This window comes from Carassius gibelio, chromosome A3, assembly GCF_023724105.1.
Source record: "Carassius gibelio isolate Cgi1373 ecotype wild population from Czech Republic chromosome A3, carGib1.2-hapl.c, whole genome shotgun sequence".
In the NCBI taxonomy this organism is placed as follows: domain Eukaryota; kingdom Metazoa; phylum Chordata; class Actinopteri; order Cypriniformes; family Cyprinidae; genus Carassius; species Carassius gibelio.
The window spans coordinates 27201717-27229606 of record NC_068373.1 but is presented as its reverse complement, the minus strand read 5'-3'; the positions used below and the strand labels follow the sequence as shown (position 1 = coordinate 27229606).

Genomic DNA, 27890 nt, shown 5'->3' with positions numbered 1-27890 from the left:
TATTGCTTATAGAAAAATAGTGAATAAGAAACTGATTAATACATATGTTTTCAATCTTATAACCAGTGCATATGTGAAAATAAACAACACTTAGTGATTTTGGTCAGAAATGGCATACATTTTTCTTATAATATTTTTCTTTGCATGTTTCCATACTAAAAATTGCATTACCAATTCATCTTGATTAACTCAGTTCACAAATTCAACAAACTTGGTGTAACCTCATGGATCACAGAACAGAAAGAAAGGCAGAAAAACTGAAGTAAAACTGATGCTGGATGTCTATGTACAGTAATTTAAATGTACCACATATTTAAAAAAAAATGTACTTTATTAATACACAGTCTTGCTCTTACTGTGAATGAGTCATCAGTGCACATTATTTAATAGAAGTAAAATATGGTTTTATAATATTTTATCAAAAGTAAAATGTTTTCAGTTAATGCCACCAAAGCTGGTTAAGTTTGGACTTTGGGGTGCTAGTGGTGTTTCAGGAAGGGTGTAGTCCTCCTTAATCAACTGCACACTCTTGAATGAAACGCCCTCTGTCCTAGATCTAATCAAACCTCCCCAAAACATTTTCATGTTGTGTTACAAAACTGATGAAACTTTGAAAGTGATTGTTGCGAGTAGAAAGAGTTGCAAATGTCAATAATGTGATGGTGACTTCTGGTCCGTTCCAAATCAACCAAACAAGCATTCCCAGAATGCACCAGAAGAAGATTGGATGGGTGAAGTATCTGAATGAACTGACCTATAAAGAAGGTCTAATGAGAATTCAGTCTGACTCCCTCCTCTAGGCTTTACTGTTTTACAGATCTAAAAGATGTGCATTTACTTAAACCACAAAAACAGAGTAGAAAAATGTTATTTACATTTAAAAAATATATATATATGTACAATTTACAAGACAGATTCAGACTGGGTAAACCCAAAACAGAATGATATATGAACTGTCATCAGGCACTTTCCACAAAGAGGTCAAAAAACAAACATTGGTGATAATTAAGATTTATATATAAAACCTGATATAAATATTGTGCTGGAATGGGTAAGCTTGGTTTATAGATATCCATAAACTCCACAATGGTTTGAAATATTTATATATTTTTATATATATATATATATATATTTTATATATTTTTTTTCTCAACAATGTCAAAATTTTTACATTTTGTATGATTTAATTGTTCAGAGTACAGATAGTTGATGCATTTACAATGTCCTATTTTTCATGAAATTATTTATATTAAATTATTATCCAATTTGTTCAATATTTCAAAAATGTGCTTTAAAAAGCACAAAAAAAAGAGAAGAAAGTAATTTCACTGCTAAATTAACCCTATTTGTGGAAAGTGCCACCAATTAAAGTATCTACAATTAAAGACAAAAAAAGTTCAAAGAAAACACCCCACTGGTATTTAGTGGTGTACATGAATGTTTCATCAACAGCTGCCATAGTTATGCTATAATTCTAGCTTATTTTATCTGATGAAGTGTTTTTTCTTCTGAAAAGTCCAGTAAGATCCTGATGTGAATTTGTAGTAGTTTTGTACATTTCGGTTCCCTTTGACTCCTATTGTATGGATTGTAAGGAAGTCAATGGCTACCAGCATCTGGTTACCAACATTCTTCAAAATATCTTCTTTTATGTTCCACAGATGAAAGAAAGTCGTACAGGTTTGATGACATGAAGGTGAGCAAATGATAACATAATAATCACATTTAGTTGGACTATCCCCAAGTATGGCGGGTTTACCAAACGGGACCCATGCAGAAGTCTGATCCGGATTTAGTGTGTTCACCGGAGAGCGGCCACTTATGGAGAAAAATCTCGTTTTTGTAATCATTTGTGTACATCCTGTGTCTCCCGAGCTCCACGATCCTGCTGGAGCTCATGGGGCTGTAGTCCATGGAGACCCCCGAGTCTGCGACCGCCATGTAGGTGTATCCCGGCCCTTTGGGGGGCCACGTGTTGTTGGGATACTCAAAGCTGGATTGTGACGACAGTCTGCCCGAACCCGAGCTCTGCTGGAGGGAGCCGAGGTCTGAGTGTGAGGTGTTCAAGGACGGCGTTCCTGCGGTGGCGAAGAGTGTCTGCAGCGGTAACGTCTCCTCAAAGACATCGTCCACCTCTCGCACGCCGTCTCCTTGGGAGTTTTGATTGAGAGTGACGTAGGTGTCATGTGACTGCGGTAACAGTGACTGGGACAGAGGTTGGGGGTTTTCTTGAAGCGTCCTCAGTTGCTCCATGAGCCAGTGAGCTTGAGGAGGTTCCCGCCATCTGTCCGGTAACCCCGAGTCCGAACGCTCGCTCTCCTTCTCCTCGTCCTCCTCCACAGGTTTCCTCTCCTCTCTCTGAGACGTCCCGTGGCTGGACAGGGAAACCTCGGACAAGACCTCCAGCGGTGAAGGAAGTTCCTCTGTGAACACATGGACTGATCTGCCCCACATGCTGCTATTATTCTGGCTCATCCACTCCTGAGGGCAGAGGAAACCCAGTTCATTACTAAACATCTAGCACTAGTAATGATCTCTTTTTCAATGGTTTTTCAGTTCCAGTCAGCTTTCCTATCCATAGCCTAGATATCTGTTGACATCAAATATCGTCCTTCATTGACTAAAAACGTATTATTTAATAATAAACAATAATCATAAGCCATTATTTGGCTATTTTGAAATGATCGACATTGGCTAGTTACTATGTTCACTGTTGTGAAATATTATTGAAATTCAAAATATCTCTAGTTTGATGTTCTTAAAAATAGAAGAAGAAGAATAAATTACCTTAAAATCCCCTTTGTAGACGGTAAAAAGACCTGGAAACTTTCGCTCTGGTGTCGGGATGTCAGGCCAGAGTTTCTTAAGAAGAAATCTGTAAAGTACAAAGAAGCTGTTCAATTTTTCAATAATTTAATACTTGAAATACACATTTTCCACAGGTACGTCTTGTGAAATAGTTTCAGTAGCCTATATGTTTCTCTGTCCAGCCATACATACTCAACAAACCTTAATCAGCCTTTATTGAACTATGATTAGATGACATAAGTGTCCCTCATGTTAGTACTGTATTTGTCTAGCTAGTTAAGGTGTGTGCTCGGGAAAACTGACTTTTGGTGGGACAGAATCACAGTCATAGACAGCAGGCAGAGGATCAGTCCGATGAAAAGCACCAGTAGCATGATCAGTGGATCCAGCTCTGGTAAAAAAAAAAAAGAGAAACACAAATTACTGGTCGATTGAGATGACCAATCAAATCAAAGTAGCCAGGGTTCATAAACCCGTAAGACCTTCGTTTATCTTCGAAGATTAACAAATTAGGATATTTCGGATGAACTCAGCAATGTAACTACCACGGTCAATGCCCAGAAAGGCAGTAAGGACATTGTTAAAGTAGTCCATGTCACATGACATCAGTGGATCAATGGGTATGTTATGAAGCTTTCTGTGCACAAAGAAAACAAAAATAACGACTTTATTCAACAATTTCTTCTCTCCCATGACAGTCTTCCCTGCGTGTTCACGAGAGTTCCACGATGCATGTGTTCTGATGTTCCGTTGTAGAACCCGGATGTGCTGCCCCTTGTTTACAAGCAGAAGACGACGCACGCTGTGCATAAAACTTCGGAAAAACATGTCTGAAGATTTCGACAGAGAGGATGACTTTCAAGTTTTTGCCCAGCATTATTTATTTGAACCAGAATATGCAGACTGACACGTAAGAGAAAAAAAATTGTTGAATAAAGTCATTATTTTTGTTTACTTTGCACACAAAAAGTATTCTCGTAGCTTCATAAAATTACGGTTCAACCACTGATGTCAAACGGACTATTTTAACGATGTCCTTACTACCTTTCTGGTCCTTAAACGTGGTAGTTGCATTGATGTCTATGCAGAGTCAGAAAGCTCCAGGATTTCATCAAAAATATGTTAATTTGTGCTCCCCCCAGTGTTCAAAACATGCCAATGAAATCTCAAGCAGATCTTAACTGCCTGTTTTTTGTTTTTTGTTTTTTTGCCACAAAATATAAATATAGAAGTAGGGCGGTATAACTCTAGTGAAAAATAAATATACTAATATACTATTTGAAGTACATTTACTTCATGCAAACGCATTTGCATATTTATGTCTATAAAAATACCCTGCAATTATACTTTTGGCGTATCAAACAGATATACTTAAAATCCGCTAAACCGGAACAACTCATTTTGGACTTAATGCATTTTAATAGAGTGGAAGTAGTGCTGAAGTCCAACTAAAGATATACTGAAGTATATCTGATTGTGCTAAAGTGGACCTATTGCAAGTATACTTTAAATATATATTGCATTTAAAGACAGATATTATTCAAAGATCATACAATCCTCATCAATATTCCTCAATCAATAATCCTCGTCATCACATTTTAGATTTAATAAAAAAAAAAATGTGCACTGTGCACAAGTACTCCAAATAAAGTTTAATTATCCTTTTTATATCAGTAAGTCTTGAGCGATATGTCAGTATACACATGGTAATAGATTTGAACTATACTTAGTGGGAATGTATCAAAACTGCTTGATTGATTGCAAAATGTAAACTATATTCTTCGAAAAGCGATTATAAACATTGACATCATGATATTCTGTAAAGCTTGATACAAAGCTTTCATACATTGATTGTACTTCACAAGAAGCATTAAAACGCATGTACCGCTGGGCTGTGTGACTCCAAGCACAGGCTCGGTCCAAGCACTCCAGTAGCCTTTGTAGGCAACACCATCAGGTTTGACACGGACCCACACCTTGTATCTGGTGTCCGACTGTAAGCCCAGCAAAACCAGCATCGTGCTGACCTTTATGACCTCCACCTTCAAAAGATAATTCACCACCGATGAGTTTGAACAAGAAGTAAAACACAACAGCTCATTCTAGTAGCGCTAACGGTCTCACGAAGTGCAATACCTTGCCCATGTTACTTCCCTCCTCTGCATATCTGACCTCATATATCATACTGTCATCCATGTACTTGAGTAGAGGAGGCAGCCAGCTCACGTTCAACTGCCCTTCCTTCCCAGAACTCAAGACCGTGAGGTTTCTGGGAGGATCTAGAAACACTGCGAGAGGAAAAGCATTATAAAACATCTCATAAAAGAGTGCTGGCTAGATTACATACCAATTGTGGTCCATCACTTATTACAAATTACATGACAGATATTGTAGTTGGTAACGTAATCTATTACATTGCACACTTTAGGTAATCTAGTTAGATTACTTTTGGATTACTTTTAAATTACTTTTGACCAAACACGTTTATTGCATAGATTTGACATTGTTTTGCACCATGTAGACATACAAATACAAAGAGATAGATAGATTAAAAAAAAAAAAAAACACTTACTACAACAATAAATTTATCTGCATGTCAATAAAAAAATAAATCATAAAAAGGGAACAAATGAGTAAGGGAATTAAAATGTTATTGTGCAAATAATATAAAGTAACTGTAACCAGATAATGTGCATTTAAAAAAATAATTTAATCTAATTACAAGTACTTCATTTTTGGAATCTGATTACATAATCCAGATTACACATAATCAGGTACTACCCAGCACTGCTTAGTGAGGATGCTTAGTAATGTGTTAAAAGACTTACTGAAATTCTCAGCGTTAAGGCTACGACTGTAGAGCATCCGGCGATCACGAGAAACTTGCACATCAAGCGTCGTGAAGAAAGGGGTTTTGGGCAGTTTGCAGAAGAAGACGGTTTTGTTACTGGCCAGTAAAGACAGAGATGAAACCACACAATCCTTGTTCTTATTCCTGAAGACATGTAAAAATAAGAAATCATGAAATCAAATGTCGTGAATAACATTTTATGCTGTCTTTAAAGAGACAGTAATATCATTTATATCAGTTTCTAAGGATAATTAAAAACAAAATACATTTGAAAAAAAAAAACATCAATCTTTGCCTTGAGCCTCAAAGCACTAATCAATCACTTACTCGTATGAATATGTGAAGGTATACTGATCAGGTAAACTATTCCTCTCCTCTTCCCAAAAGCAAGTGAGATCCTTCACCTCCACAAAACATTTAATATCTTCTGATTCGTCTCGCAGTAACTGGGCCACTGAATAATCAGAGCACATTATGTTGCAAGCATTACGCACAAGTACACAAATATAGCACAGGTCAACACAAATATAAAATATTTAAAAGCTATTAATTACATCATACTGTATGTATTAACAAATTGCATATTTCATGAATTTTTTATTTTGTTTGTTGGTGCTCAGTTATTATTAGTGCTCAGTTATTAATAATGGTTCTTAGTATCAATGTTGAAAAGTTTTTGCTGTTTAAGGGATAGTTCAACTTCAGTTGCTGGTCTCCATTGACTTCCATATGAAAAAAAACAATGCTGCAAGTCAATGGGGAAGGTGAGCTAGCCCTTTAATACTTTTCTGGAAACCACATGAATGAAATAGAAATAGAAATCTTTTGCGACCTTATAAATATTTTCAACACTGATAATTATCGGAAATGTTTCTTGAGGCACAAATCAACATAATAATTTTTTTTATGAAGGATCACGTTGTACTGAAAAAAAAGTGATTGTGACTGAAAATTAAGCTTTGCATCACAGGAATAAATGACTTTTTTTACATTAGAAGTTATTTGAAATTTTAATAATATTTTTACTGTTTTGGCTGTATTTTTGATCAAATAAATGCAGCCTTGGTAAGCATCAGAAACGGTAGCCTATTGATTAAAAAATCTTACATAAACTGTTTTTAATTATACCTCCACATTTTTTTTGCTTTAAATCTGGAAAGTCTTGAAACATGCATGTTACTTCATAATGAAAATAATTAAAAGACATTTAAAAGACAGAGTCGCTTTTCTTACCTTTACTTTCAAAATGTTGTCCACCTATAGAGACGAAAGCAAGACACAACACAAAAACTATTTTCAATCTGTCACTCCTCATTTTTGCCATCCATTTACATTACAAATGCATCACTGTTCTGCGTAACAGTCCCAAAAGGTCTATCCTCCTTTCCAGGTGGTTTTTTCGACCAAAACAATTTTTAGCGGACACCATGGACAGTTACGTGCATCTCATCCGATAAGCTGATTCACAGTGTGTTTACTCTTTTACTATTTGGAGGTGGAGCGCCAAAAAGAGTTGTTTACTGGGAGGAGCCTGAGTGAAGACATTCATGACTGTTTGAGGCACTCAGTCTTTTAACATTCATCCTTACATGCAGCCTGACTTTTAGGCTCGAGTAGGAAATAATATGATGTTTAATGGGTCTAAAACACTTTTATCAACTATGCATGTTCATTATGTGAAGTGCAGTCAACAGGTGCTCAGTTGTAGGTGTTTTTTAAGTGTGCAAACTGCACTGGTGTTGTTCGGCACACAGTAACCGGTTCTTTTTATCACGGCCTGACACTCTTGTTTTTTATACTAAACCTGCGTTATCAGCACAGCACTGAGCTCCTCTTACGCACAGATAAGAGCAAGCATTGCGACTCGATCCAGTCAGCCTGCAGTTCACTGTCCTTTATCACTATTGCAGCACTGTACCGTTATTTCAACCCGGGACACATTGTTAAGATGGGAAATGTGACACCGATTAGTCCCACAGGTGGTTTTAATCATACATAGGCTTTGTCTTTTTAGTAAAGAGTAGATTTCATGTGCATTGAACAGAAATGATCAGATGTTGGTCCCGTAATGCAGGCTACTCAAAAGCAATTAAAACCTCAATGCAAAATTCGGAAACTGAAATACACTGAAAAAAAAAATATCACTCAGAAATTGCACAAATAATTACAAAGACTCGGTAACACATGAATTACAATTTGGAGCAGAAAAACTGAAATCATCATGGTCCAATAATCTTAGTGTTATATTATAGTAGTTGGTGCACTACTGAAGCATTCTTAACTTTATTCAGGTCATATTTACACAAACAACATCAGCCCGGATGTCTCAGACACCCATTCAGAGTGTCCAGGAGTGATATTATACCTTATATGGGTAGGAAAGAAATATAATTGTTGATTGTAAGGTGTAAAATGTGCATTTGCATTTGTCTAGCTGTTTAGGGGTGGTTTCAGTTTCTCACCCAAAATAGCATGGGCACAGTGTGTATGTGTAAAAGAGGAAGTGAATCAAGTGCATTTGCTCGAGAGACAAATGTACAGAGATTGAAGCCTTGAAATAATCTTAACAATGGCCTCTTTACATTTACATTTAGTCATTTAGCAGGCGCTTTTATCCAAAGTGACTTGTGACAAATGAGGACACTGGAAGCAATCAAAAACAACAAAAGAGCAATATTATATAAGTGCTATAACAAGTCTCAGTTATCTTAAACGCAGTACACGTAGCAAGGGCTTTTAAATAATATAATAAATAAAAAGAAAACAGATAGAAGAGAAAAAGGATTGAGCATGCAAGTGTCATAGGTCTTTTTCATTTTATTTTTAATAACTGTATAATAAATAAAAAGAATAAAGATAGAATACAAAAAGATGAAATGACTATAATAAAACGTTATTTATGATTCATGGCTTCATTCTGGAGATATGTTCAGGCTGTTTTTAAGGAGACAGATCCCTGTAATATTAGCAAGCTTATTAAAGATATAAGCAAAAATATATATTGTATCAAACCATCAGTACATCATAAATTTAGCGACTTAAAATGTGCCTCATGTGTGTATACTCAGGTTCCCTTGATGCAACATTGCTTAAGTTCTCAATATTTTCATAACACATGGCCATACAAGCAGAATAATAACGATGACCCATATAACGACTCTTACTGTGACGGCTAAATGTTACGATTTCAATTCATAAGTGATTTCTCTGGACTTTAATTCTCTAATTGTTCTTCCTCAGTCTCTTGTTAATTAATCCCCCATCTTTGTCATTGTCTGGAATAAATGTGCAACAGTCTGGAAGGTGGACAGGGCCAGAAGGTCTCAAATATGACCACGTAAACACATGTTGTTCATCTACATTAATGTGCTTATTTTGAACAGGTTTCTTTTGTACGTATAGACATATAAAATAGAAATAGTGTATTGCAGCATTGCTTTACTGATATTTGCTATGCTAGACTAATTTAATTATTGCTTCAATGTAAATTAAGACTTTTCTACCTGCGAAAGAACATTGAACTAAACAGCTAAAATGGACATGACAAATCATGGCATACGCTTGACATCACACACACAAAGCACTGCTGCATTATCCCTCATGATCAAACATCTGATATTTGCATACAAGCATACCAGAGTCCCATTATGACATCCTTCACGAATAAAAGTGATGTCTAATGTCTGTATATACCAACGTACCATCACATCACATATGTAAATACTGTTTCAATTACAGCAGTTTAATTGGCTGCTGTGCATGTTGTGACATTAACATGGATGAACAATGTTCTGTTTAAAAGATTTTGGCCCCATCCACCTTCCATAATAAATGAATGTGCTTCAGTGTCCTCCATGTTAAGATACAGTTGACCCACCCAACCCCCCCCCCCCCCCCCCCACCCAAAAAAACCCTGACACTCAGGTCATTGGTGCATGTATTTCCTTCATTTCCTCTGGCTCTTGTGGTTGTGGTTTAGTAGTGTGTAACAGGAAAATGAAATTCAGTAAGCCCCATTTCTTATAGTTTTCTGGGTGTGCAGATAAAGGCAGAGGAGTTGGCAGAAATACATGCATGAAGTCAAAAATCGCAAAGTCACTTTCCTTTTTGCGCAAAGACAACTAGAGCGTTCAGAGTTCATCAAGCTGAACATCAATTACAGTGATCAATAGAAAAAAACTCTTTTGGTTCCCCAAAGAATCTTTCAGTGAACAATCCTTAAGAGAACCATTTTTCTTAGTTTTAAGAACATTTTAATAATCTAAAGAATCTTTTGTGGAATGGACAGATTCTTCAAGAAACCAATAATGCAAATAAAGGACTTCTACTTTTAAGAATGAAGGAGCGATCCAAGCCATACATAGAGACCAGGAAATTAAAGGCCAGCAAGTGACAACTTAACCAACACCCAGCAATGCCCTAGAAAACATTCAGTGCTAAAGCATTCCTGGGACTCAATAATTAAGAGCATGCAACACACGATCATAGAAACGAACTGATAAAATATATGCATTGAATTCATATACTGTACACTGAAATCAATGTAAGTCAATGTTGATGCATAAATGTGTAAATCCATGCACTGTGAAATCAATAGTGTTTGTGCTGCTAAATTTTTGCAATAGCTAACTGCAAAACATTTTTTTATATTGTTATTGTTATAACCCTTCAGAACCTCTCACTAACTCCTTAGTTATGCAACAGGCAAACAAACATTGCCTTTAATAATGCAATGTAATCTGTCTTGAATGGCTTCAACCAGTGCCTTTTAATGATTTTGAAATAAAAACAACAAGCAGATAAACTAAAAAAAAATTGGTTATAAAGGGACAGTAAAGGGAGAAGGCGACATAAAACCAAAGGAAACTAATTAAGAATCTTACAGATCATCTCATGTTGCACATTATGACAGAGTGGAAATATATATAGGGGACTTTTAATAACGCATATATTGCATGGGAGGGTTTTATAAAGACATCCAAGTTTAACCAGTCACTGGTTCACAGAAAAGTGACATGGCTTGATATCGTCCGACAGGCTGAAAACAGGCGGGAAAACGCTTCAGCGAGACCACTATCTGTCTACTCTGAAGAAACAGTGGACATAACGGACAGCCAGGAGAGAGTGTGCAAACACAGAGATAGAGAAGACCAGAGAGGGCTCTAGATTGCCAAAACTTGTGTCCACTGTACTGCTGCTGAATGAACCGTAACACATATGCATGAATCTCACAAAACTGATCAAGAGCATGTCCTGGTCATTTCTGAACCCAAAATCATAAGATGTTTTTTTTTTTTTTTGCTTTTTTCTCTAATTTTCCATTCGTTGAATGAAAAACTAAAAACATTATCTGAAATATTAATTTGATGTATAATAACCAAAAACTGAAATAAAAATCAATAACTATATAGAAATTAAACCACCCCAAAACTATAAAAAAATATTCAGACATTAAAAAAGCCCAAAACTACTAAATATGACAAAAACACAAAAAAAATGAAAATGAAAGCAGAAAATAGGAATTGTTTAATTTTTGTATTTTTTTATTTAATTGAACCATAATTGCTTCATATTTTATCATGTAACTATATTATGCAAAATATTACATCATACGTAACATTTTGTTTTAATAACACAACCTCAGTGAAGAAGCAAACATCTTCAACATCATACTGGACATTTTGGGTTGCAGATAGTTTATTTGCTATCTTATAATTTAACTTTATACGCTTATTCCAAAAAATATCAGTAAAACATTGATTTGAGTGGATGTTTCTCAGCGTGCGATGCACATAAGTTTCAAACAACAGCCCATGATTGCACATATCTGAATAACACAGTGCATTTATCTCCATAACAGTGCTGCATGAGCTATTGGGACTCTAATTTAAAGCAGATAGACACCCAAATACAGTATCTGATGAGATAGAGAACACCTGCTGAAACCACAAAGACCCATCGAACCGTGGCCTTTTTGAGGGACAGACAGAGAAACGCTGGGGAACGGGGTGAGAGCGTGAACAATGGGTGTGGATGGAGCTTTAAAACGCTGTGCAGTATCTCCAGCTGTTTGCGTCACTGCACACACACCTGTGAATGTTTACGGGAGACACGCAGATCACTAGTGCAGTCAGATTTCAATCCACGACTATCCACATCAACAAACAACACGAGCACGTTTGGCAGATGCTGTTTGGGTTAAAAGAAGTAAAAGCAAAGATTATCCCAAGTAGTAGTGAACAGGTGAGGAGAAGACGGAGAGCGTGTGTTTTAGCAGGCACAGCCGGCGTGTCCCTCAGGAGACGTGTCCTGCGCACTGGAGTCTTTGTGGTTGGACACCTGATCGTCTGCGTCCATACTTTCACTCATCTTCTTACATATCACGTCCACCAGACACTCAAAAACCTGCTTCACGTTGATGTTGTCTTTGGCGCTGGCCTCGAAAAACTGGAAACCTGAGGAAACCAGAAAAAAAAGCAAAGCCAGGGTTATTATAGTTAACACCAACTACAATTAAAGACATGAAATTGTATGTTACTTAAAAATAAAATACATTTTAATTTCAGCTAGTCGCAGAGGCAAACATTGTCTCAATTTAATTTAGTTAATCTTTTTTTTTTACTAAAAATAGCTAAAACTTGAAAAATATATATATATTATTTTATTAAATGTAATATTTAATATTTTGTATGATGTATAGCATGATATATACAAAGACCCATATATGATATGTTTCACTTTAAAACTAATTTACATACAATTTTACAATCTAAATTACACATTTTATTTATTTATATAAGTAATATATTTATTACATATATTTCTAAATACTTTGTATATTTATAAATTACTTTTATATATATAAATAATTGCATTAATAATAATATATTTTACTTGTAGATTGTTCAAGGACATTATTGAGGTGTGGGGAGGTAAATAAATAAATGGGGATCCCCTGATAAACCAAAGTAGAGTTTTCTACTAGATATATATGTATGTATGTATGTATATATATATATATATATATATATATATATATATATATATATATATATATATATATATATATATATATATATATATATATATATTATATTTGAACGTTTCCAATTTCCACTGAAGTAAAAAGTCAAAATCTGCAGCCTGCATCTGAAAAAAGGCATAAGAAGTTGTAATTTGCTTCATCTCACCGAGTTCATGAGCCAATCTCTGACTGTCCTCGGTGGGGATGAGTCTGTCATCTTCCAGGTCACACTTGTTGCCCACCAGGACCACCTGTGCGTTGTCCCATGAGTATGTCTTTATCTGAGTGGCCCTGAGAGCCAAACATGCAGAACGTGAACATTAAACACTCTTTATACACACATGATGTTCAGATGCATGCGTGTGTGTGTGTGTGTGTGAGTGTGTGTCCCTCACCAGTCCTGGACGGCGTTGAACGATTCCTGGTTTGTGATGTCGTAGATCAGCAGGAAGCCCATGGCTCCTCTGTAATACGCTGTAGTGATGGTTCTGTAGCGCTCCTGTCCGGCTGTGTCCTGGACAACATAATCATTTCATTACAGTAATCCTAATTAGATACATGGATTCAACATCCTGGGTTGTGAGGCTGGTGATGAGATAAATAGTCTTCATTACCTATAGTGGCCAGTAGATGGCAGACAAGAGTTGTTTTTTCTACAAAGAAACACTACCATTTTTTTCTGAAGCCAAATCTAAAAAGCCTGTGTTAGATGATGATCATTCTTTTAGCATATTTTGCTTTATATCTTTTTGTTAACAACCTCTATGCAAATGATGAGAAAATAACGACCAAAATAAATAAAATATATGTATACATTATAAGTCATAGATTTTTACAAATTCAGTCATAAATGTATGTATTAATGTATATCGTAATGTTTTTAAATAATTTCTAATAAATAAAATATTGTAAATATAAATTAAAAATTATAACTTAGTAATTAATAATTAACTGATTTATTATTATTATTATTTAAATTTAATTTAATTTAATATTATGCTTTCTATTTACATTATGCATAGCATGTATACAAAATACATGCATATTTAACTCATTTACAATTTTACATAAAAAATTACATATTTATATTTATAATTCTAATTTATATATTTGTTATTTAAATAATATTATATAAAATTAGATAATATGAAATTGTTGAATTTTATATTTATAAAGATATAAATAATACATATTTATACGTGAAAAATATATTATATTATTATAAATGATGTGTATGTGTATTCTTGCTCTTCACTATCAATCAAAATATCTATATATCTATCTATAAAAAAACAATTATAATAATGGAAATGAATAATGGAATTAAAAATCATCAGGTCTATTGGCATGGGTTGGCACAGCAACTATGGGCTGTCGCTTAGTAACCTGTTAGTAAGTCTTAGTAACATCAATTATTATTTAAAACACAATGACTATTCACTTGTTAAGAATTAATTATAAAGACCAAAGTGCAAAGAGACAAGAAAAAAAAAATTAGTGGTAAACAAAGGCAATGATTTTCCATTCGGCTAATGTATGTTTTATGAATCATAAGCACAAATCACAGTCCACTATGTCACAACAATATCCTGTTTTAGGGTTTGCACCCACTACCTCAAGGATCTTCAAACACTTAGCCTATTTCCATTTTTAAATCATGCGTAAGAACCATTTATTAAACTAGAGTAAGCTACAGAAATGCATTGCAACCATTTTATCTACAGAAGTGTTTCAGTGCATCTGCTCTTTCTATCTGAGCGGTCCTGTTGGACAGACAGTCAAAGGTCAACAGATCCAGAGCTTCAGTGTGGCCAGGAGGCTCAAACTAACACACACAAGCCTTTCTGTCACTGGATCAGAGCCAAAGCACACATTAAGAGGAAACACACTGAATGCCATCCAGCTCACATTCATCTAGAAACTAACACACTGTAAAAACTACATCAAAATGGTCATGCTTAATTCAATGTGAAGTGTTGCCACTTCCTTATTAAATTTACAAGCAATTTCTGAGTTAAAATTGTTTCTACACAATTATAGTATATAGTATAAAATATATAGTATTTGCATGCATAAAATACCTGATGAACTACAGTATACAGCATAGCACTGCATGAAATCCTGCATCCCACAATGCATTGACTTGACCGTCATATCTAGTATTTATAACAAATTAACTGGAAATGATATCAGCCACGTTCTCCTTCTCTTATGTTCTCTTAACAGCCTATGTTTTAACACAGGTTTATGATGTTGTAACACAGAATTGGATTAAAATGCAAACTGATAGTTTATGTATGTTATATTTTATGTATTTTTTGTATGTCATATTCTCTTCTAATTTTGCTCCTGGACTGTTGTAAATGTGCTGTATAAATCAAATTAACTTGAACCTTTTTTTATGTTTGCAAAATGATAACTGGATGACAATGGCTGAATTAAACATCATCAGGGTTATTATGGTTATCTAAAACTGAAACCATAATTTTTTTTTTTTACTTGAATTCAAATAAATTTTAACTAGATTAAAATCAATAAATCTATCTATCTATCTATCTATCTATCTATCTATCTATATATATATATATATATATATATATATATATATATATATTTACTTCAGTGTAACGAAATTAAACTCTCCTGAGTCCTCCTGTGTGCGTTCTCAACAGAAGGCTTGTGAGGAGGCTTCTTCTTCTTCTTGCTTTATAGCAGATTGCAGACTTTTCAGTGCATTACCGCCACCTATCTCTCAAGTGGACCATTGATACTCCTAACTGGGATTGTAGAGAGAGTGTAAATGGTCCATTTGAGAGATAGGTGGTGGTAATGCACTTATAAATCTGTGATCCGCCATAAAGTAAGAAGAAGAAGAAGAAGAGGCTTCACTGCCTGCTGCTGAAAATGCATTTAGAAGAGTTCTCACAGTTCAGACATTGCCTGAATCAGAAAAAAATGACATAAATACTGATCTTTTTGTGTCTTTACACATTAACGTATCATCACAAGCAACAGGGTTTAATTTGGTTTTGTTTGTGTATGTTTTTTGTTTTATTGTGTTTTAGCTCTGATTCCCATCCACTTACATTATAAGACTGATAGACTGCAACAGTTTGAGCTTAAAATTTTGGTTTGTGTCACCTAAACTGTATGCCCTGGGGGTAAGCAGATAAACATCAAATGTTCATTTTTGGATGAACTATCCCTTTAAAAACATGCTGGATTTAATTTAGTGTATCTTGATGCCCTAAAACTAATAAAACTGAGAAAAACACAAACAAACTTACTAAAACTTAACATAGAAACAAAATGTAAAAATTCTAAATATTAATACAAATCTTAAATGATACTAAAATAACCCTGCAGTCATACAGCTTCATACAGCATACTACAGTATAGTATGTAAGAAGTAGTATGCACTGTCACATACAGAATACTACATTACTGTATTTATTGTTTGAGTAAACTGTTTCACATAGTAGTTAATAGTAGGCAGACAACGACATAGAAACATAGCAACATCTCTGCTGTGCAGGAGTTTGCTGACTTCACTCCCACTCACAGTACTGACATTACAGCTACACTCCCTTCTGCAGCTGATAATTATGGCTTTCTGAGGTTTCTTTAATAACACCAGTAATCTGAACTTCTTCAATTCCTAAGGCTAAAACTTAAAGCCTAAGTCTCACATGAAAACAAAGCAGGAAACATTCAGACAAATGAAACATTCTCAGAGGTCTGTGTTAGTCATCATACCTTTATCCTTTAAGCCATTCTGTGTCTGGCAATAACCACCAGAGTTTTACACCACAAGCATGATTGCTCAACAGACATGGTGAAACACTCATGATTTGTGATGCCACAGTTTCTACACTTTTCGATTAATGAATGACTGACTTTTCCAGTCATTTGTGATTAGGGTTTTGAAAACTATTACAGAAATTGTACTTAGAAAGTGTGGTTTTGAGCCAATTAAAAGTGTTAGAGATAAATATATGTGAGGGATAATACACCGCTAGCCATGCAGCAACTTAATGCATACCTGCCATCCAATCAGAATTGAGTATTGAGACAGATCATGGTATAAATAACTACAAACATGTTTATTCAGATGATTTCCATGATCTATCCAGACTTGAAACACAACTGCATGATATAACACAAACTAGTTTTAAACTACAGTACACATTAGAGGCCTCTTATATGATGAGGGGCAGAAGACTAGACATAGAAACATGGTGAAGACAACAAATTACATGTTTAGACCGCATGAACACTTTCAAAAGTGTAAAATCTTCCAATAAACAGGCTTGAATCTACAGTTAGAAAATGCAGCGTCAATCACCACTGGATACATTGACCTTTCCTGCAACATCTGAGCATTCACTTTAACTACAGCTGCAGAAGCCTAGAAAATATTTTCACCGCAAAAGAACAAACTGTATCATCTCTAACCCAGCCCAAGTCCACAAAAGGACACAGAAATGTGGGTAGTTGACATATAATGTGCTCATTTTTTTTTTTTTTTTTTAAATCAATATTTTAGGTTACAAAGATATTAGAGCGCTCAATATTTTTATCCCTTTCACCATTTTTAATCAGTTTATGCTTCTCTAGTTAATTTTGCATAGTCCTATGGTATGACAAATGAATAATAATAACAAAAAATCTTATAAAATAAAAATAAACCTATTTAAAATAAATATGGTTCTTTGAACTCTCTTATTCATCAAAGACTCTTGAAAAATATATGGTATAAATTATTAAGCAGAAAAAACTGTTATTAATTGGGCAACAAATCAGCATATTAGAATGATTTCTGAAGGTTCATGTGACACTGAAGACTAAAGTAATGATGCTGAAAACTGTTATAATATTTCATAATATTACTATTTTTACTCTATTTTTGATCTAAAAAATGTAGTCTTGGTGAACATAAGGGACTTCTTTTAAAATCTTTTAAAAACTTTTCTTTTTTTAAACATACTGAGACAAAACTTTTGAATGGTGCAATATTTTATATTTATTTATTTATATATTTATTTATATATTATAAATATATTTTTTAATAAAACACTTGAGTAGATGGGATTGATCTTGCATCAACATGACATCCAAACTTACCCAGATTTGCAGCTTGATTCTTTTGTTGTTGTGAAAAACCGTTTTGATCTTAAAATCGATCCCCACCGTGGTGACGAAGGCTGAAGTGAAGGAATCGTCCGCATAGCGAAACAGGAAGCTGGTTTTACCGACGCTGCTGTTGCCGATGATGAGGAGTTTAAACATGTAGTCAAAGTTTTGGTCGGCCGCGTCTATATGTGACGGCTGGAGACGCGAGTTGGTCACGGATGTCATCTGAAAGAGACAAAAAGAGTGCTTTAGATTTAATTCCAAAATGAACAGAAAACCACTTGATAATATTTAGAAATCAATTCAATTCTGCTTATCATATGACCTCACATTTTATTTAGATGCAATAGTACATACATAATAAATTTAGCTTCTCATTCAAAGTCAACATGAAAACAAAACTGGCTCTATTTAATTGCTCAACAGTCCCATACAATATGTTCTCATCAAATATCCTGTTTCACTCGGAAACAAATCACACAACAGAAGTAAAATAGGTTTTGCGAACGCCGTTTCATGTTGACTTCAAACCATAGACTGTATAAAACATCTCGGTTACGTATGTAACCTTGGTTCCCTGAATAGGGAACGAGATGCTGCGGTGACGTCACCACGTATGGGAACACCTCCGGTGTGACGAATGTCTGAAGCCCTATACCATCCCGCCAATCCTATTGGCCAAATGGCGCATAGCACCACCCTACGCATGCGCACGCATGATATACCTGGGTGCAGCGCGCCATTTCGCTCAGATTTCATGACTGAAGATGAAGAATTATCAAGGTACGGAACGGCCAGAACCGCAGCATCTCGTTCCCTATTCAGGGAACCAAGGTTACATACGTAACCGAGATGTTCCCTATCATTGGTCACTTCGATGCTGCGGTGACGTCACCACGTATGGGAACGATATACCAAAACGCCTGACGTACCTGACAACTGAGATCCGAGGAAGCATCTGCTCAAGCGGAGAGAACCCGGGAGCCAGGGGCCATCCTCACATCCAGACTGTAGGACTTGATAAAAGTGCTCGGTGAGGACCATCCTGCCGCAGCACAGATATCATCCATAGAAGAGCCACTGAGAAAAGCTTGAGAAGAAGCCACAGCTCGAGTGGAATGAGCCTTAATTCCTAAGGGCGAAGCGAGTCCGCGCGCCTCATAGGCCAAAGAAATTGCCTCCACCAGCCAATGGGACATGCGCTGCTTTGTAACCGCATGGCCCTTACTTTTATGTCCAAAGCAGACAAACAGCTGGTCAGATTCACGCCAAGGGGCTGTACGATCCACATAAGTCTTTAAAGCTCTCACAGGGCAAAGACTTAGATCTCCTGACCCAGCCTCAGCAGGTGAAAAAGCTTCCAGAACCACTTGCTGAAAGCGAAAGGGGTTAGATGCGACCTTAGGAACATAGTTAGGCCTGGGCCGCAGCAGCACCTTCACAGAGCCCGGTGCAAATTCCATGCATGAGGGTGAAACAGAAAGAGCCTGTAAATCCCCAACTCTCTTGAGGGAGGATAAAGCCATGATAAGAAGTGTCTTCAGTGTCAGGAATTTATCCGATACGGTCTCCAAGGGCTCAAACGGATGCCCTGATAAACCTAGCAACACAATGGATAAATCCCATGAAGGAACGCGCACAGGGCGGAAAGGCCTCAGCCGTCGCGCACCCTGTATGAAACGAGAAACCAATGGATGACGCCCCACAGAGGCACCGCCTATGTATTCGTGGTAAGCTGAAATGGCTGCCACGTAAACCTTTAAAGTGGCTGGTGTAACGCCATCCGAAAAACGCTCCTGGAGGAACTCCAGCACTGAAGCCACTGGGCAGTAAACTGGATCCACATTATGATTGCCACACCAGGCTGTAAACAGTCTCCACTTGAAAGCATATAAGCGTCTCGTAGAAGCTGCTCTAGAATTCAATATAGTCTCAGTGGTTTCAACAGAAAGACCGGGACATACTAATGCACTCCGCTCAATGGCCACGCCCACAGTTTCCACAGATCTGGCCTCGGGTGCCAAATCAGCCCCTGTGCTTGTGATAATAAATCCTGTCTGAGGGGAATCTCCCACGGAGAGCCCGCTAGCAGACTGATCAGATCCGCAAACCACGGCTGCGTGTGCCATCGCGGAGCCACCAGCAGCAGCTGTTCCACTCTGTCCCGCCGTATTCTGCATAATACCGCTGGGTTCAAACGAATCGGAGGAAATGCATACAGACTGGTCCTGGGCCAGCTGTGAGCTAACGCATCCACGCCCAGGGGCGATGGGGAGCGTAGGGAGAACCATAGCGGGCAATGCGTAGTCATGCTCGACGCAAATAAATCCACTTTCGCTTTGCCGAATATCCGCCATAAAAGATCCACCGTCTGGGGGTGTAATCGCCATTCTCCCTGTTCCAGAGCCTGTCTGGATAGCAAGTCCGCTCCGAAATTCAATCGTCCGGGGACATGAATGGCCCGAATCGACAGAAATTTGTCCCGAGACCACAGAAGAACATGCCTCGCCAGCCTGCACAGGGGGCGAGAGTGCAATCCTCCTTGATGGTTCAGATAAGACACAACCGCTGTGTTGTCTGATCTGAGCAGCACATGACGGCCGATCAGCAGATCCGTGAAATACTGGAGAGCCAGAAAAACTGCCAGTAATTCCAGTCTGTTTATGTGCCAGCCGCGCTGAGCCGCTGTCAATACTCCGTGGGCTGGTCGCCCTCGACACACAGCTCCCCAACCAGTCAAAGACGCGTCCGTCGTGACAGTCTCTCGGAAAGCATACATTCCCAGTCGAACTCCTGACAGGAGAAATTCGGTTGACATCCAAAATTTTAGCGACATCACACACCGCCGTGTCACCGAAATCGTGCGATGCGGGAGACAACGGGGTGAAATATTCCGCCTTTTTGTCCACCACTGAAAGGGGCGCATTTGAAGCAATCCCAGACGAATCACGGGGGATGCTGCTGCCATTAGACCCAAGAGCCTGAGGCACAATCTCACGGTCACCGTGCGACCCGCTTTGAAGTGCCGCACGCATGACGCAATCGACTGAGCGCGCGGGAGAGAAAGCTTCGCTGTCATCGCGCGAGAGTCCAGATCTATTCCCAGAAAAGTTATCCGTTGAGAGGGAGTTAAAACACTTTTCTTGAAATTTGTTCGTAAGCCCAGGCTGTTTAAATGATTCAGCACAAGATCTCGGTGAGAGTGTGCTTGAGTCCGCGATTGCGCTAGCACCAGCCAATCGTCCAAATAATTCAACACACGAACGCCCTGGAGCCGCAACGGGGCCAGAGCTGCGTCCATGCATTTTGAGAAAGTACGGGGCGCTAAAGCCAAGCCAAAGGGAAGAACGCGGTACTGATACGCTTTGCCCTCTAAAGCGAATCTGAGGAACTTCCTGTGTCTCTTGACGATCTGAATATGGAAATACGCATCCTTCAGATCGATCGTAATAAACCAATCGTTTAGTCGGATCTGAGACAGAATAGATTTCACCGTCAACATCTTGAATTTGCTCGGTCTGAGTGCAAGATTCAGACGGCGTAAATCCAGAATGGGCCGTAATCCGCCGTCTTTTTTCGGTACCACGAAATAACCTGTCTCCATCTGAGAGGGGTGTACTTCTTCTATAGCCCCTTTGCTCAGCAGAGCTGACATTTCCTGTCGCAGCACCGCCATTTCCGTAGACTTCACCGTAGTGGAAAGAATTCCGCGGAAAGGAGGCGGGCCTTTCCGAAACTGAATGGTGTATCCGTGACAAACCGTGCGTAAAACCCATTGAGAAATGCCGGGCAAGCGTTCCCACGCGGCCCGAAACAATATTAGCGGTTTCAAAACTTCCGCTCCCTGCAACGCTGTCATACGCGTTAAAACGACCGGACACGAAAAACCCGTGGTGTTCGTGCACCGGGGAAGCGTATGCGCCAGAGTCGTTGCGTTCCGTTGAGTATAATCCTGAAACGTGTCCACGGCAGGAATTAGGCCAACAGATGGAACATCGGGCTCTGCCGCTAGCGAAAAAGCAGCGGCTGCGCGAGCCGTCATAAACGGGTCGTTTGTGTAGGGTCCTTGAGTCGTCCCTCGAACTCCGAAAGCAGGATTGCGCAGAGTGTCTGAGGGAGCGTCTGTCATTACAGCTCGATCCAATGTTGCTCGAGGCGCTGTTTGGCGAGACAGTCAATGTTTGAGCATGGGGACTGCAATGAGAGTGTAGGATGCGCGAAAGCGGTCCGACAGCGCTCTCTAGCGGAGGGCACAGTCCCTGGCAAGCAGCAAAAAGATCAGGAGCTGCTATTCGGTACCCGAGAACGAGAGGCTTTAGCCGTCGAGGTCAGGTTCAATCGTTTACGTTGACGCTGGTGCGCCGGAGGAAAAACCCTAGGGCCCCAATCCTTACGAGGAGGCGCCATAGGTGTGGGTTCCTCTCGAGAGGCTGCTCGCTGGCGGTGAGAGGAGGTTGAGCGAGAACGCGCGGGCGCTTGCCGGCGTTCAACCTCCCTGGGTCTGCGGGGAATCAGCTGGCGGAAAGCGGCTGATTGCTGTTTCGCTGCCCTGAACTTCTCCACTACTGACGTGACAGCCTCACCGAACAACCCATCCCTGGAGACAGGGGCATTCATAAGGAAAGATTTATCCTTCTCCTTAATATCGGTGAGATAAAGCCAGAGGTGGCGCTCAACCGAAATCAAACCGGCCATAGTACGGCCCACTGCACGAGCGGTATGTTTGGTAGCACGTAGCGCCAAATCCGTAGCTCTGCGAAGTTCTTTCACTGCCTCCGGTGTGATGCCCTCCCCTTCATCCAATTCCTTCAATAACTCCGCTTGGTAGGCCTGAAGGACCGCAATAGAGTGGAGTAAAGCAGCCGCTTGACCAGCCGCCATGTAGGATTTACCCACCAAACTAGACGTGACTCGACACGCCTTCGAAGGAAGAAGGGGCGAGACTTCCATGCCGCGGCCGAACTAGGCGCAAGGTGTTCGGCGAGAGTCTCTTCCACCGGGGGCATCATAGTGTAGCCATGGTTCGCCATATCAGAAACGGTGGCGAAATCCGCGGCCGCAGCATGAGTGATCCGCGCCGAAAACGGCTGTTTCCAGGACCTCGAAACCTCCTGGTGGAGGTCCGGGAAAAAAGGTAAAGGCCTCCGGGGCTGTGTAGGTGTCCGACTAGTTAGAAAACGGTCGTCCAGCTTAGAAGAAGGTTGGGCCTCGGCCTTGTCAACCTCCCAGTCTAGCCCCAATTTACCCACCGCACGAGAAACCACATCCAACAGCTCACTGTAGGAGGGGGAAACACGCCTCTCCTGTCCGCTAGGAGGAAGAGGGCTAGTGTCGGTCGCGAAGTCCTCAGACCCCGAGGCCGCGGTGGATAAAACACCGTCGTCATAGCGTCCACAACCGAAGGAGATGGCGGCGCATGCCTCCGGTGTGGGAAGTAAATCCTCATTAGAGAAGACGACAGGCTCAGTATAAGTTTTATTCTGCAGCAGGGTAGGGGAGAGCGAGCGATGTGGAGAATATTCCAGCGCTGCGCTGTCCACAAAGTCCATGTCGCACGTGTCACCCCAGGCCCTCGCCTCGTGCGGTGCCTCGGCAGTCGCAGAGGTGACCTGACGGGGGTTAGACTCGAGGGCGACATTAGAGAATACTTCCACCCTAGAGCGCAGTACTCTGAGCCGCAGGGCATCACAATGGGGACAGGAAGAAAGGCCGCTAAGCGCCGCCTGTGCGTGATGTAAACCAAGACATACTACGCACCTGTCATGAGTGTCCCCCGCCGTGATGTACCTGGTACATGGCTCCTTGCATTTGCAAAAACTCATCGCGTCCGCGAAGAGGAGTTAACACTGCTCGAAGAGATCGCTGGAGAACGCGAGATGATAGGGCACAGATGATTCGCTATTCCTGAAGGAATGAAATCTGAGCGAAATGGCGCGCTGCACCCAGGTATATCATGCGTGCGCATGCGTAGGGTGGTGCTATGCGCCATTTGGCCAATAGGATTGGCGGGATGGTATAGGGCTTCAGACATTCGTCACACCGGAGGTGTTCCCATACGTGGTGACGTCACCGCAGCATCGAAGTGACCTATGATAGGGAAACATGGACGTAGTGGCCGTGATTTCATCTGCAGTTTTCTGATGAGCGATTTGAAGCTCAAAGTGGGCGGAGCCAGCCTTCTTCATCTTGTCACTCCCCGGTAATCGAAAATGGGCAAAAAAGCGGGAGCTGGTTGCTGAAGCCACGCCCACCTAGCTCGACGGCAGTGACAGCAGCGGCAATCCACCTGTCACTCAAGTGGCCACACCCTTAATTATGCAGAACTTTTAGTCTTAAAATAATTTAAACAGATGATTTATATGAAAAAAATCACCCTCCTCACAGTTGTCATGAAGGGCAAAATTAGCTATATAGACCTAAATCATTTTATGAACCAGGCTGTAAACATGTTTTTTGTGCTGTAATGTTGGGCATTTTAACATGGGATATCTATGGGACTGACTCCCTTTTGGAGCCAGCCTCAAGCGGCCAGTCGATGAATTACAGTTTAAGTCACTTCCTTGTTGGCTTCATGACAGAGAGAGGGAGGTTTCCGCTTGCTTCAAACACATCAATCACCTCTTCTGGTCTGAAAACACATACTGTATCTGATTACCCTCAGAACCGGCCATGTCCACTGACACAAGTGCTCAAATTAACAGGCAAACTCTTGGGAATGGAAATAAAACCGCCACCGTCCAGCCGATCAATCAGACCCTCACCAGCCTGATGGAGAAGCTTACCAAGGTGACGGCCCAAAGAAAAAAGTGCGCAGACCGATTAAAAAGCGAGGGAAGCACTCCAAACACCACTCCTCCCCAGAGGTGGAGATGTTACTACAAAGAGAGTGACTGCCCACAGCAGCTATTGTCTCGAGGACACTTGTTAGGCAGCATCATTTTGAACTAAAACTGCAATAGTAATTTAGAAGGGCACGTCTGTGATTCTGAGGGGGCTGAAAGACCTGTGTTAGTGGCACATCACTCGCACAGACACTCTTGATGAAAAATGATTCTGATGATCATGTGCTCTCTGCACATGATCTTGAGAAGTTTGTAACTGGTGGTTAGTCAGGTTTACAGTGTAGGTTAGGGTTGCAAAATCATTGGGTAAGACAACAAGAAACACTTCAGAGGTTTTGAAACGTCTTCCTATTTTAAGAGGAAAACTGCTCTAATAAAAACAAGCACAGATTGTGTAAAAGGAACTGCTAAAAAAGAAATTTATATTTTTATTCAGTAAGGATGCATTACATCCATCAAAGGTGAGAGCAATGTTACAAAAGATTTATATTTCAAATAAATGTTCTTTTGGACTTTGTAAGGACCATGTGACACTGAAGACAGTAATGATGCTGAAAATTCAGCTTTGAAATCACAGGAATAAATTACATTTTACAATATATTCAAAGAGAAAACAGTTATTTTAAATTGTAATAGTATTTCATAATATTGCTGTTTTACAGTATTTTCCATTAAATAAATGCAGCCTTCGTGAGCAGAAGAGACTTCGTTCTAAAACATTAACAATTCTTCCCGGACTTGTGTACAATGAAAGTCTATATGACTAAACCAACATCAATCAACATATTTCCTGTGAACTTTCACTTTAAGTAATTTGGCAAACAATAATTAAATGTCAAAACACAAACTCAGAATCATCTTTTCTTCACAATTAAATACATTTATAGTTATAGGCAAAAACTACATGCATACGTTTCCTTTAAACAATGTTTCCACTTGCTGTTATTGCCTTGTTGTTCAAATGAAACATTACAATTTGAGTAAAACTGTATTTTCTAAGGTCTTATATTCTCGAAGGATCTTAAGCTGAAAAGTCTTGTCACATGTTGAGCATGTGCACCGACTGCATGAGACCTTTTGATACTAAAACTGAAGCCAGAGATGTCAATCAAAGTGGATTTAGCTCCATGATCTTCAACAATAAGACACCCCAAATCTCTCAAGCTACTTTGTGACCGCTTCATTTCTGCAGTTCAGATGTGTGTCTGGATGAAACCCTAATGCAACAACATAAAACAGACCTGACATGGCAGATCTTTGCTCACCATTCGTTTCACAACTCAATCTAACGGTTTTATACCAAACGGCACTCAGCACAGCCCTTTGTCCATTAGTAGGAACAGCGAATCCCATCCCACTTGTCCCACGAGAGACACAAATCAATAGTGCTATGGGCTGAATGGAACCCCTTCCCCCCATTAACATTACTTTAATCTGCATAGAATCAGAGCTTAATATTTCACACTAATAATATAGACTTACTAAAATATTAACTCCATGCCATCACCTTCAACTATGCAATAAGCTTTTAAGAATCTGTTTTGATGACAATTGTGATTAATAACAAGTTACCACCATTTTATTTGCTATAATCTATGGTTAACCACTGTAGAATTTTAAGCAAAATAACATTTTATCAAACTAGATGCTATCTTCTCAGTTGTAATGTAGACTTCTTTCTTGGGTTTCAATAAGAAACAAGTAAACAACAAACAAACATATACATTTACACCAAAACTTTAATAGTACAATCAATCAATGATATTCATATTTAAATGTTATGGGCATATCTGGGCTCATAGAATTAGATTCAATGTGCTTGACTTTTTTTTTTTTTGATCTATACCACAGTTACAACACTGAAAAGAGCAGATTTGTAGAATATCATATTTACACCCCGAAGGACCAGAATTGACCTCAGCTGGTTTGAATGTCTTTCTCAGAAGTGCTGTAGAGATCAGAGTGACTTCATCACTCACACAGAGGGCCAAACAGTGTTTTGAGGGACAGGGTCTCTGGCTAGTTTTGTTATGAACACCTGGCAACCCTTTCCGTCAAACGGGTAACGTTATTATTATAAACATAGTGGACTCATCGAAAACTATTCATGGCATCATGCATTAAAGAGAAAATAATCACTTCATCCGACTTTTAAGTGAATAGAATAGACATTGACAGCCTTACTTACTGGAGTTCTCTCACTGGTGATGTAAATAGGTATTTGGTACAGGTATTTGGACCAAAGCACCGTGAGGCAAGGGAGGGGGAGACTAAAAATCTTTCTAAACTTAAAACGTTTTTTTTTTTCTCATTTTGTGTTGTTTTACTACTCACACCAGTATTTCAAGTATTTAGTAAGGAATTTACGCCTATGGTAGTCTATCGGGTTATACTTTTGATATGTACCTTGGTATTCACATGGCATTCCAAAGAAGAGAACCGTGGAAGAATACCGTGGTAGTGTCATTGTTTATGTACACAGCTGTTCAATCCGGACTGAATTCGAATCTTCGTTCTCTGGCGTTCTGAACTATTTGAAAGAACTACAACAACGACAATCACGATGGCAGGATGAACAAATGTTAACAGTTCATTTGCTGCATGACCTACACAGTTCATAAAGATTTTACATTCAGAAACACAGAAAGGTGCATAAGGGTAAAAAATAACTCTCAGACGCAAAAACTAAATTAAATGAGGTTCTTACCCTCACACGGATACTCGACGCTTTATCTCGTGCTCCGGTAACAGCCTGGTACTTCCTCGCATGGAACAAACTCTGTCGGTGTGTGAGTGTATGAGTGTGATTGTGTGCAAGCGTGCGTGCGTGCGAGCGTGACAGAGCTCCCGGATCTGAAGTGTTTATTTACACAGCAGCTTCCAGCTCCGTTCGTTTTCTTTTTCTTTTCCGCTCAGTTACTTTTCTTTCACTTTACAAACTTTTCTGAATATACTTGAATTGTATTGGAAATGTAAAATACAAATTATGTTCTTTATCTAACTATCTATCGGTCATTTGAAATACATTTACATTTTCAATTTGATTCAACTGAGCTAGTAAACAGGATGCACAATTACAATTAATATATTAATTTAAGGAAGTAGGAATTAAAAAAGCCTTATATTATTATTATTTTTTTACAATTAAGTCTTTAAGTTTTAATGTTTATCGGCCGTGCAGATAAATAGACATTTAATAAATCGTTTTAAATACATTTTTCATTACTGCTAG

General features: G+C 38.9%; 2 protein-coding genes across 2 annotated transcripts; both read right to left on the bottom strand.

Moving 5' to 3' along the window:
- Positions 1-133: 133 nt before the first annotated feature.
- LOC127954809 (erythropoietin receptor-like) lies at positions 134-7616 on the bottom strand. The gene is made up of 8 exons (XM_052553409.1): positions 6893-7616; positions 5987-6113; positions 5637-5803; positions 4945-5096; positions 4694-4850; positions 3112-3199; positions 2788-2875; positions 134-2481 (listed from the first exon to the last, which is right to left on the bottom strand). The coding sequence occupies exons 1-8, from the start codon at positions 6981-6983 to the stop codon at positions 1756-1758; spliced, it is 1596 nt and encodes a 531-aa protein (XP_052409369.1). The 5' UTR covers positions 6984-7616; the 3' UTR covers positions 134-1755.
- A 3565-nt stretch (positions 7617-11181) lies between these two features.
- LOC127954710 (ras-related protein Rab-3D) lies at positions 11182-27528 on the bottom strand. Its single transcript, XM_052553401.1, has 5 exons — positions 27366-27528; positions 17808-18041; positions 13079-13197; positions 12850-12974; positions 11182-12114 (listed from the first exon to the last, which is right to left on the bottom strand). Exons 2-5 carry the CDS (start codon positions 18039-18041, stop codon positions 11930-11932), a joined length of 663 nt encoding a protein of 220 aa, XP_052409361.1. The 5' UTR covers positions 27366-27528; the 3' UTR covers positions 11182-11929.
- Positions 27529-27890: the final 362 nt, after the last annotated feature.

Excerpts from the sequence above, each read along its gene's own strand:
- LOC127954710 (XM_052553401.1), bottom strand. The coding sequence starts at position 18,041 with ATGACATCCGTGACCAACTCGCGTCTCCAGCCGTCACATATAGACGCG. Across the intron at positions 12,975-13,078 it reads TTCAACGCCGTCCAGGACTG|GGCCACTCAGATAAAGACAT; the intron begins GTGAGGGACACA and ends TTTGGCTCTCAG. Across the intron at positions 12,115-12,849 it reads GAGATTGGCTCATGAACTCG|GTTTCCAGTTTTTCGAGGCC; the intron begins GTGAGATGAAGC and ends TGGTTTCCTCAG.
- LOC127954809 (XM_052553409.1), bottom strand. The coding sequence starts at position 6,983 with ATGGCAAAAATGAGGAGTGACAGATTGAAAATAGTTTTTGTGTTGTGT. Across the intron at positions 6,114-6,892 it reads ACAACATTTTGAAAGTAAAG|TGGCCCAGTTACTGCGAGAC; the intron begins GTAAGAAAAGCG and ends CTGATTATTCAG. Across the intron at positions 4,851-4,944 it reads AGGGAAGTAACATGGGCAAG|GTGGAGGTCATAAAGGTCAG; the intron begins GTATTGCACTTC and ends TATCTTTTGAAG.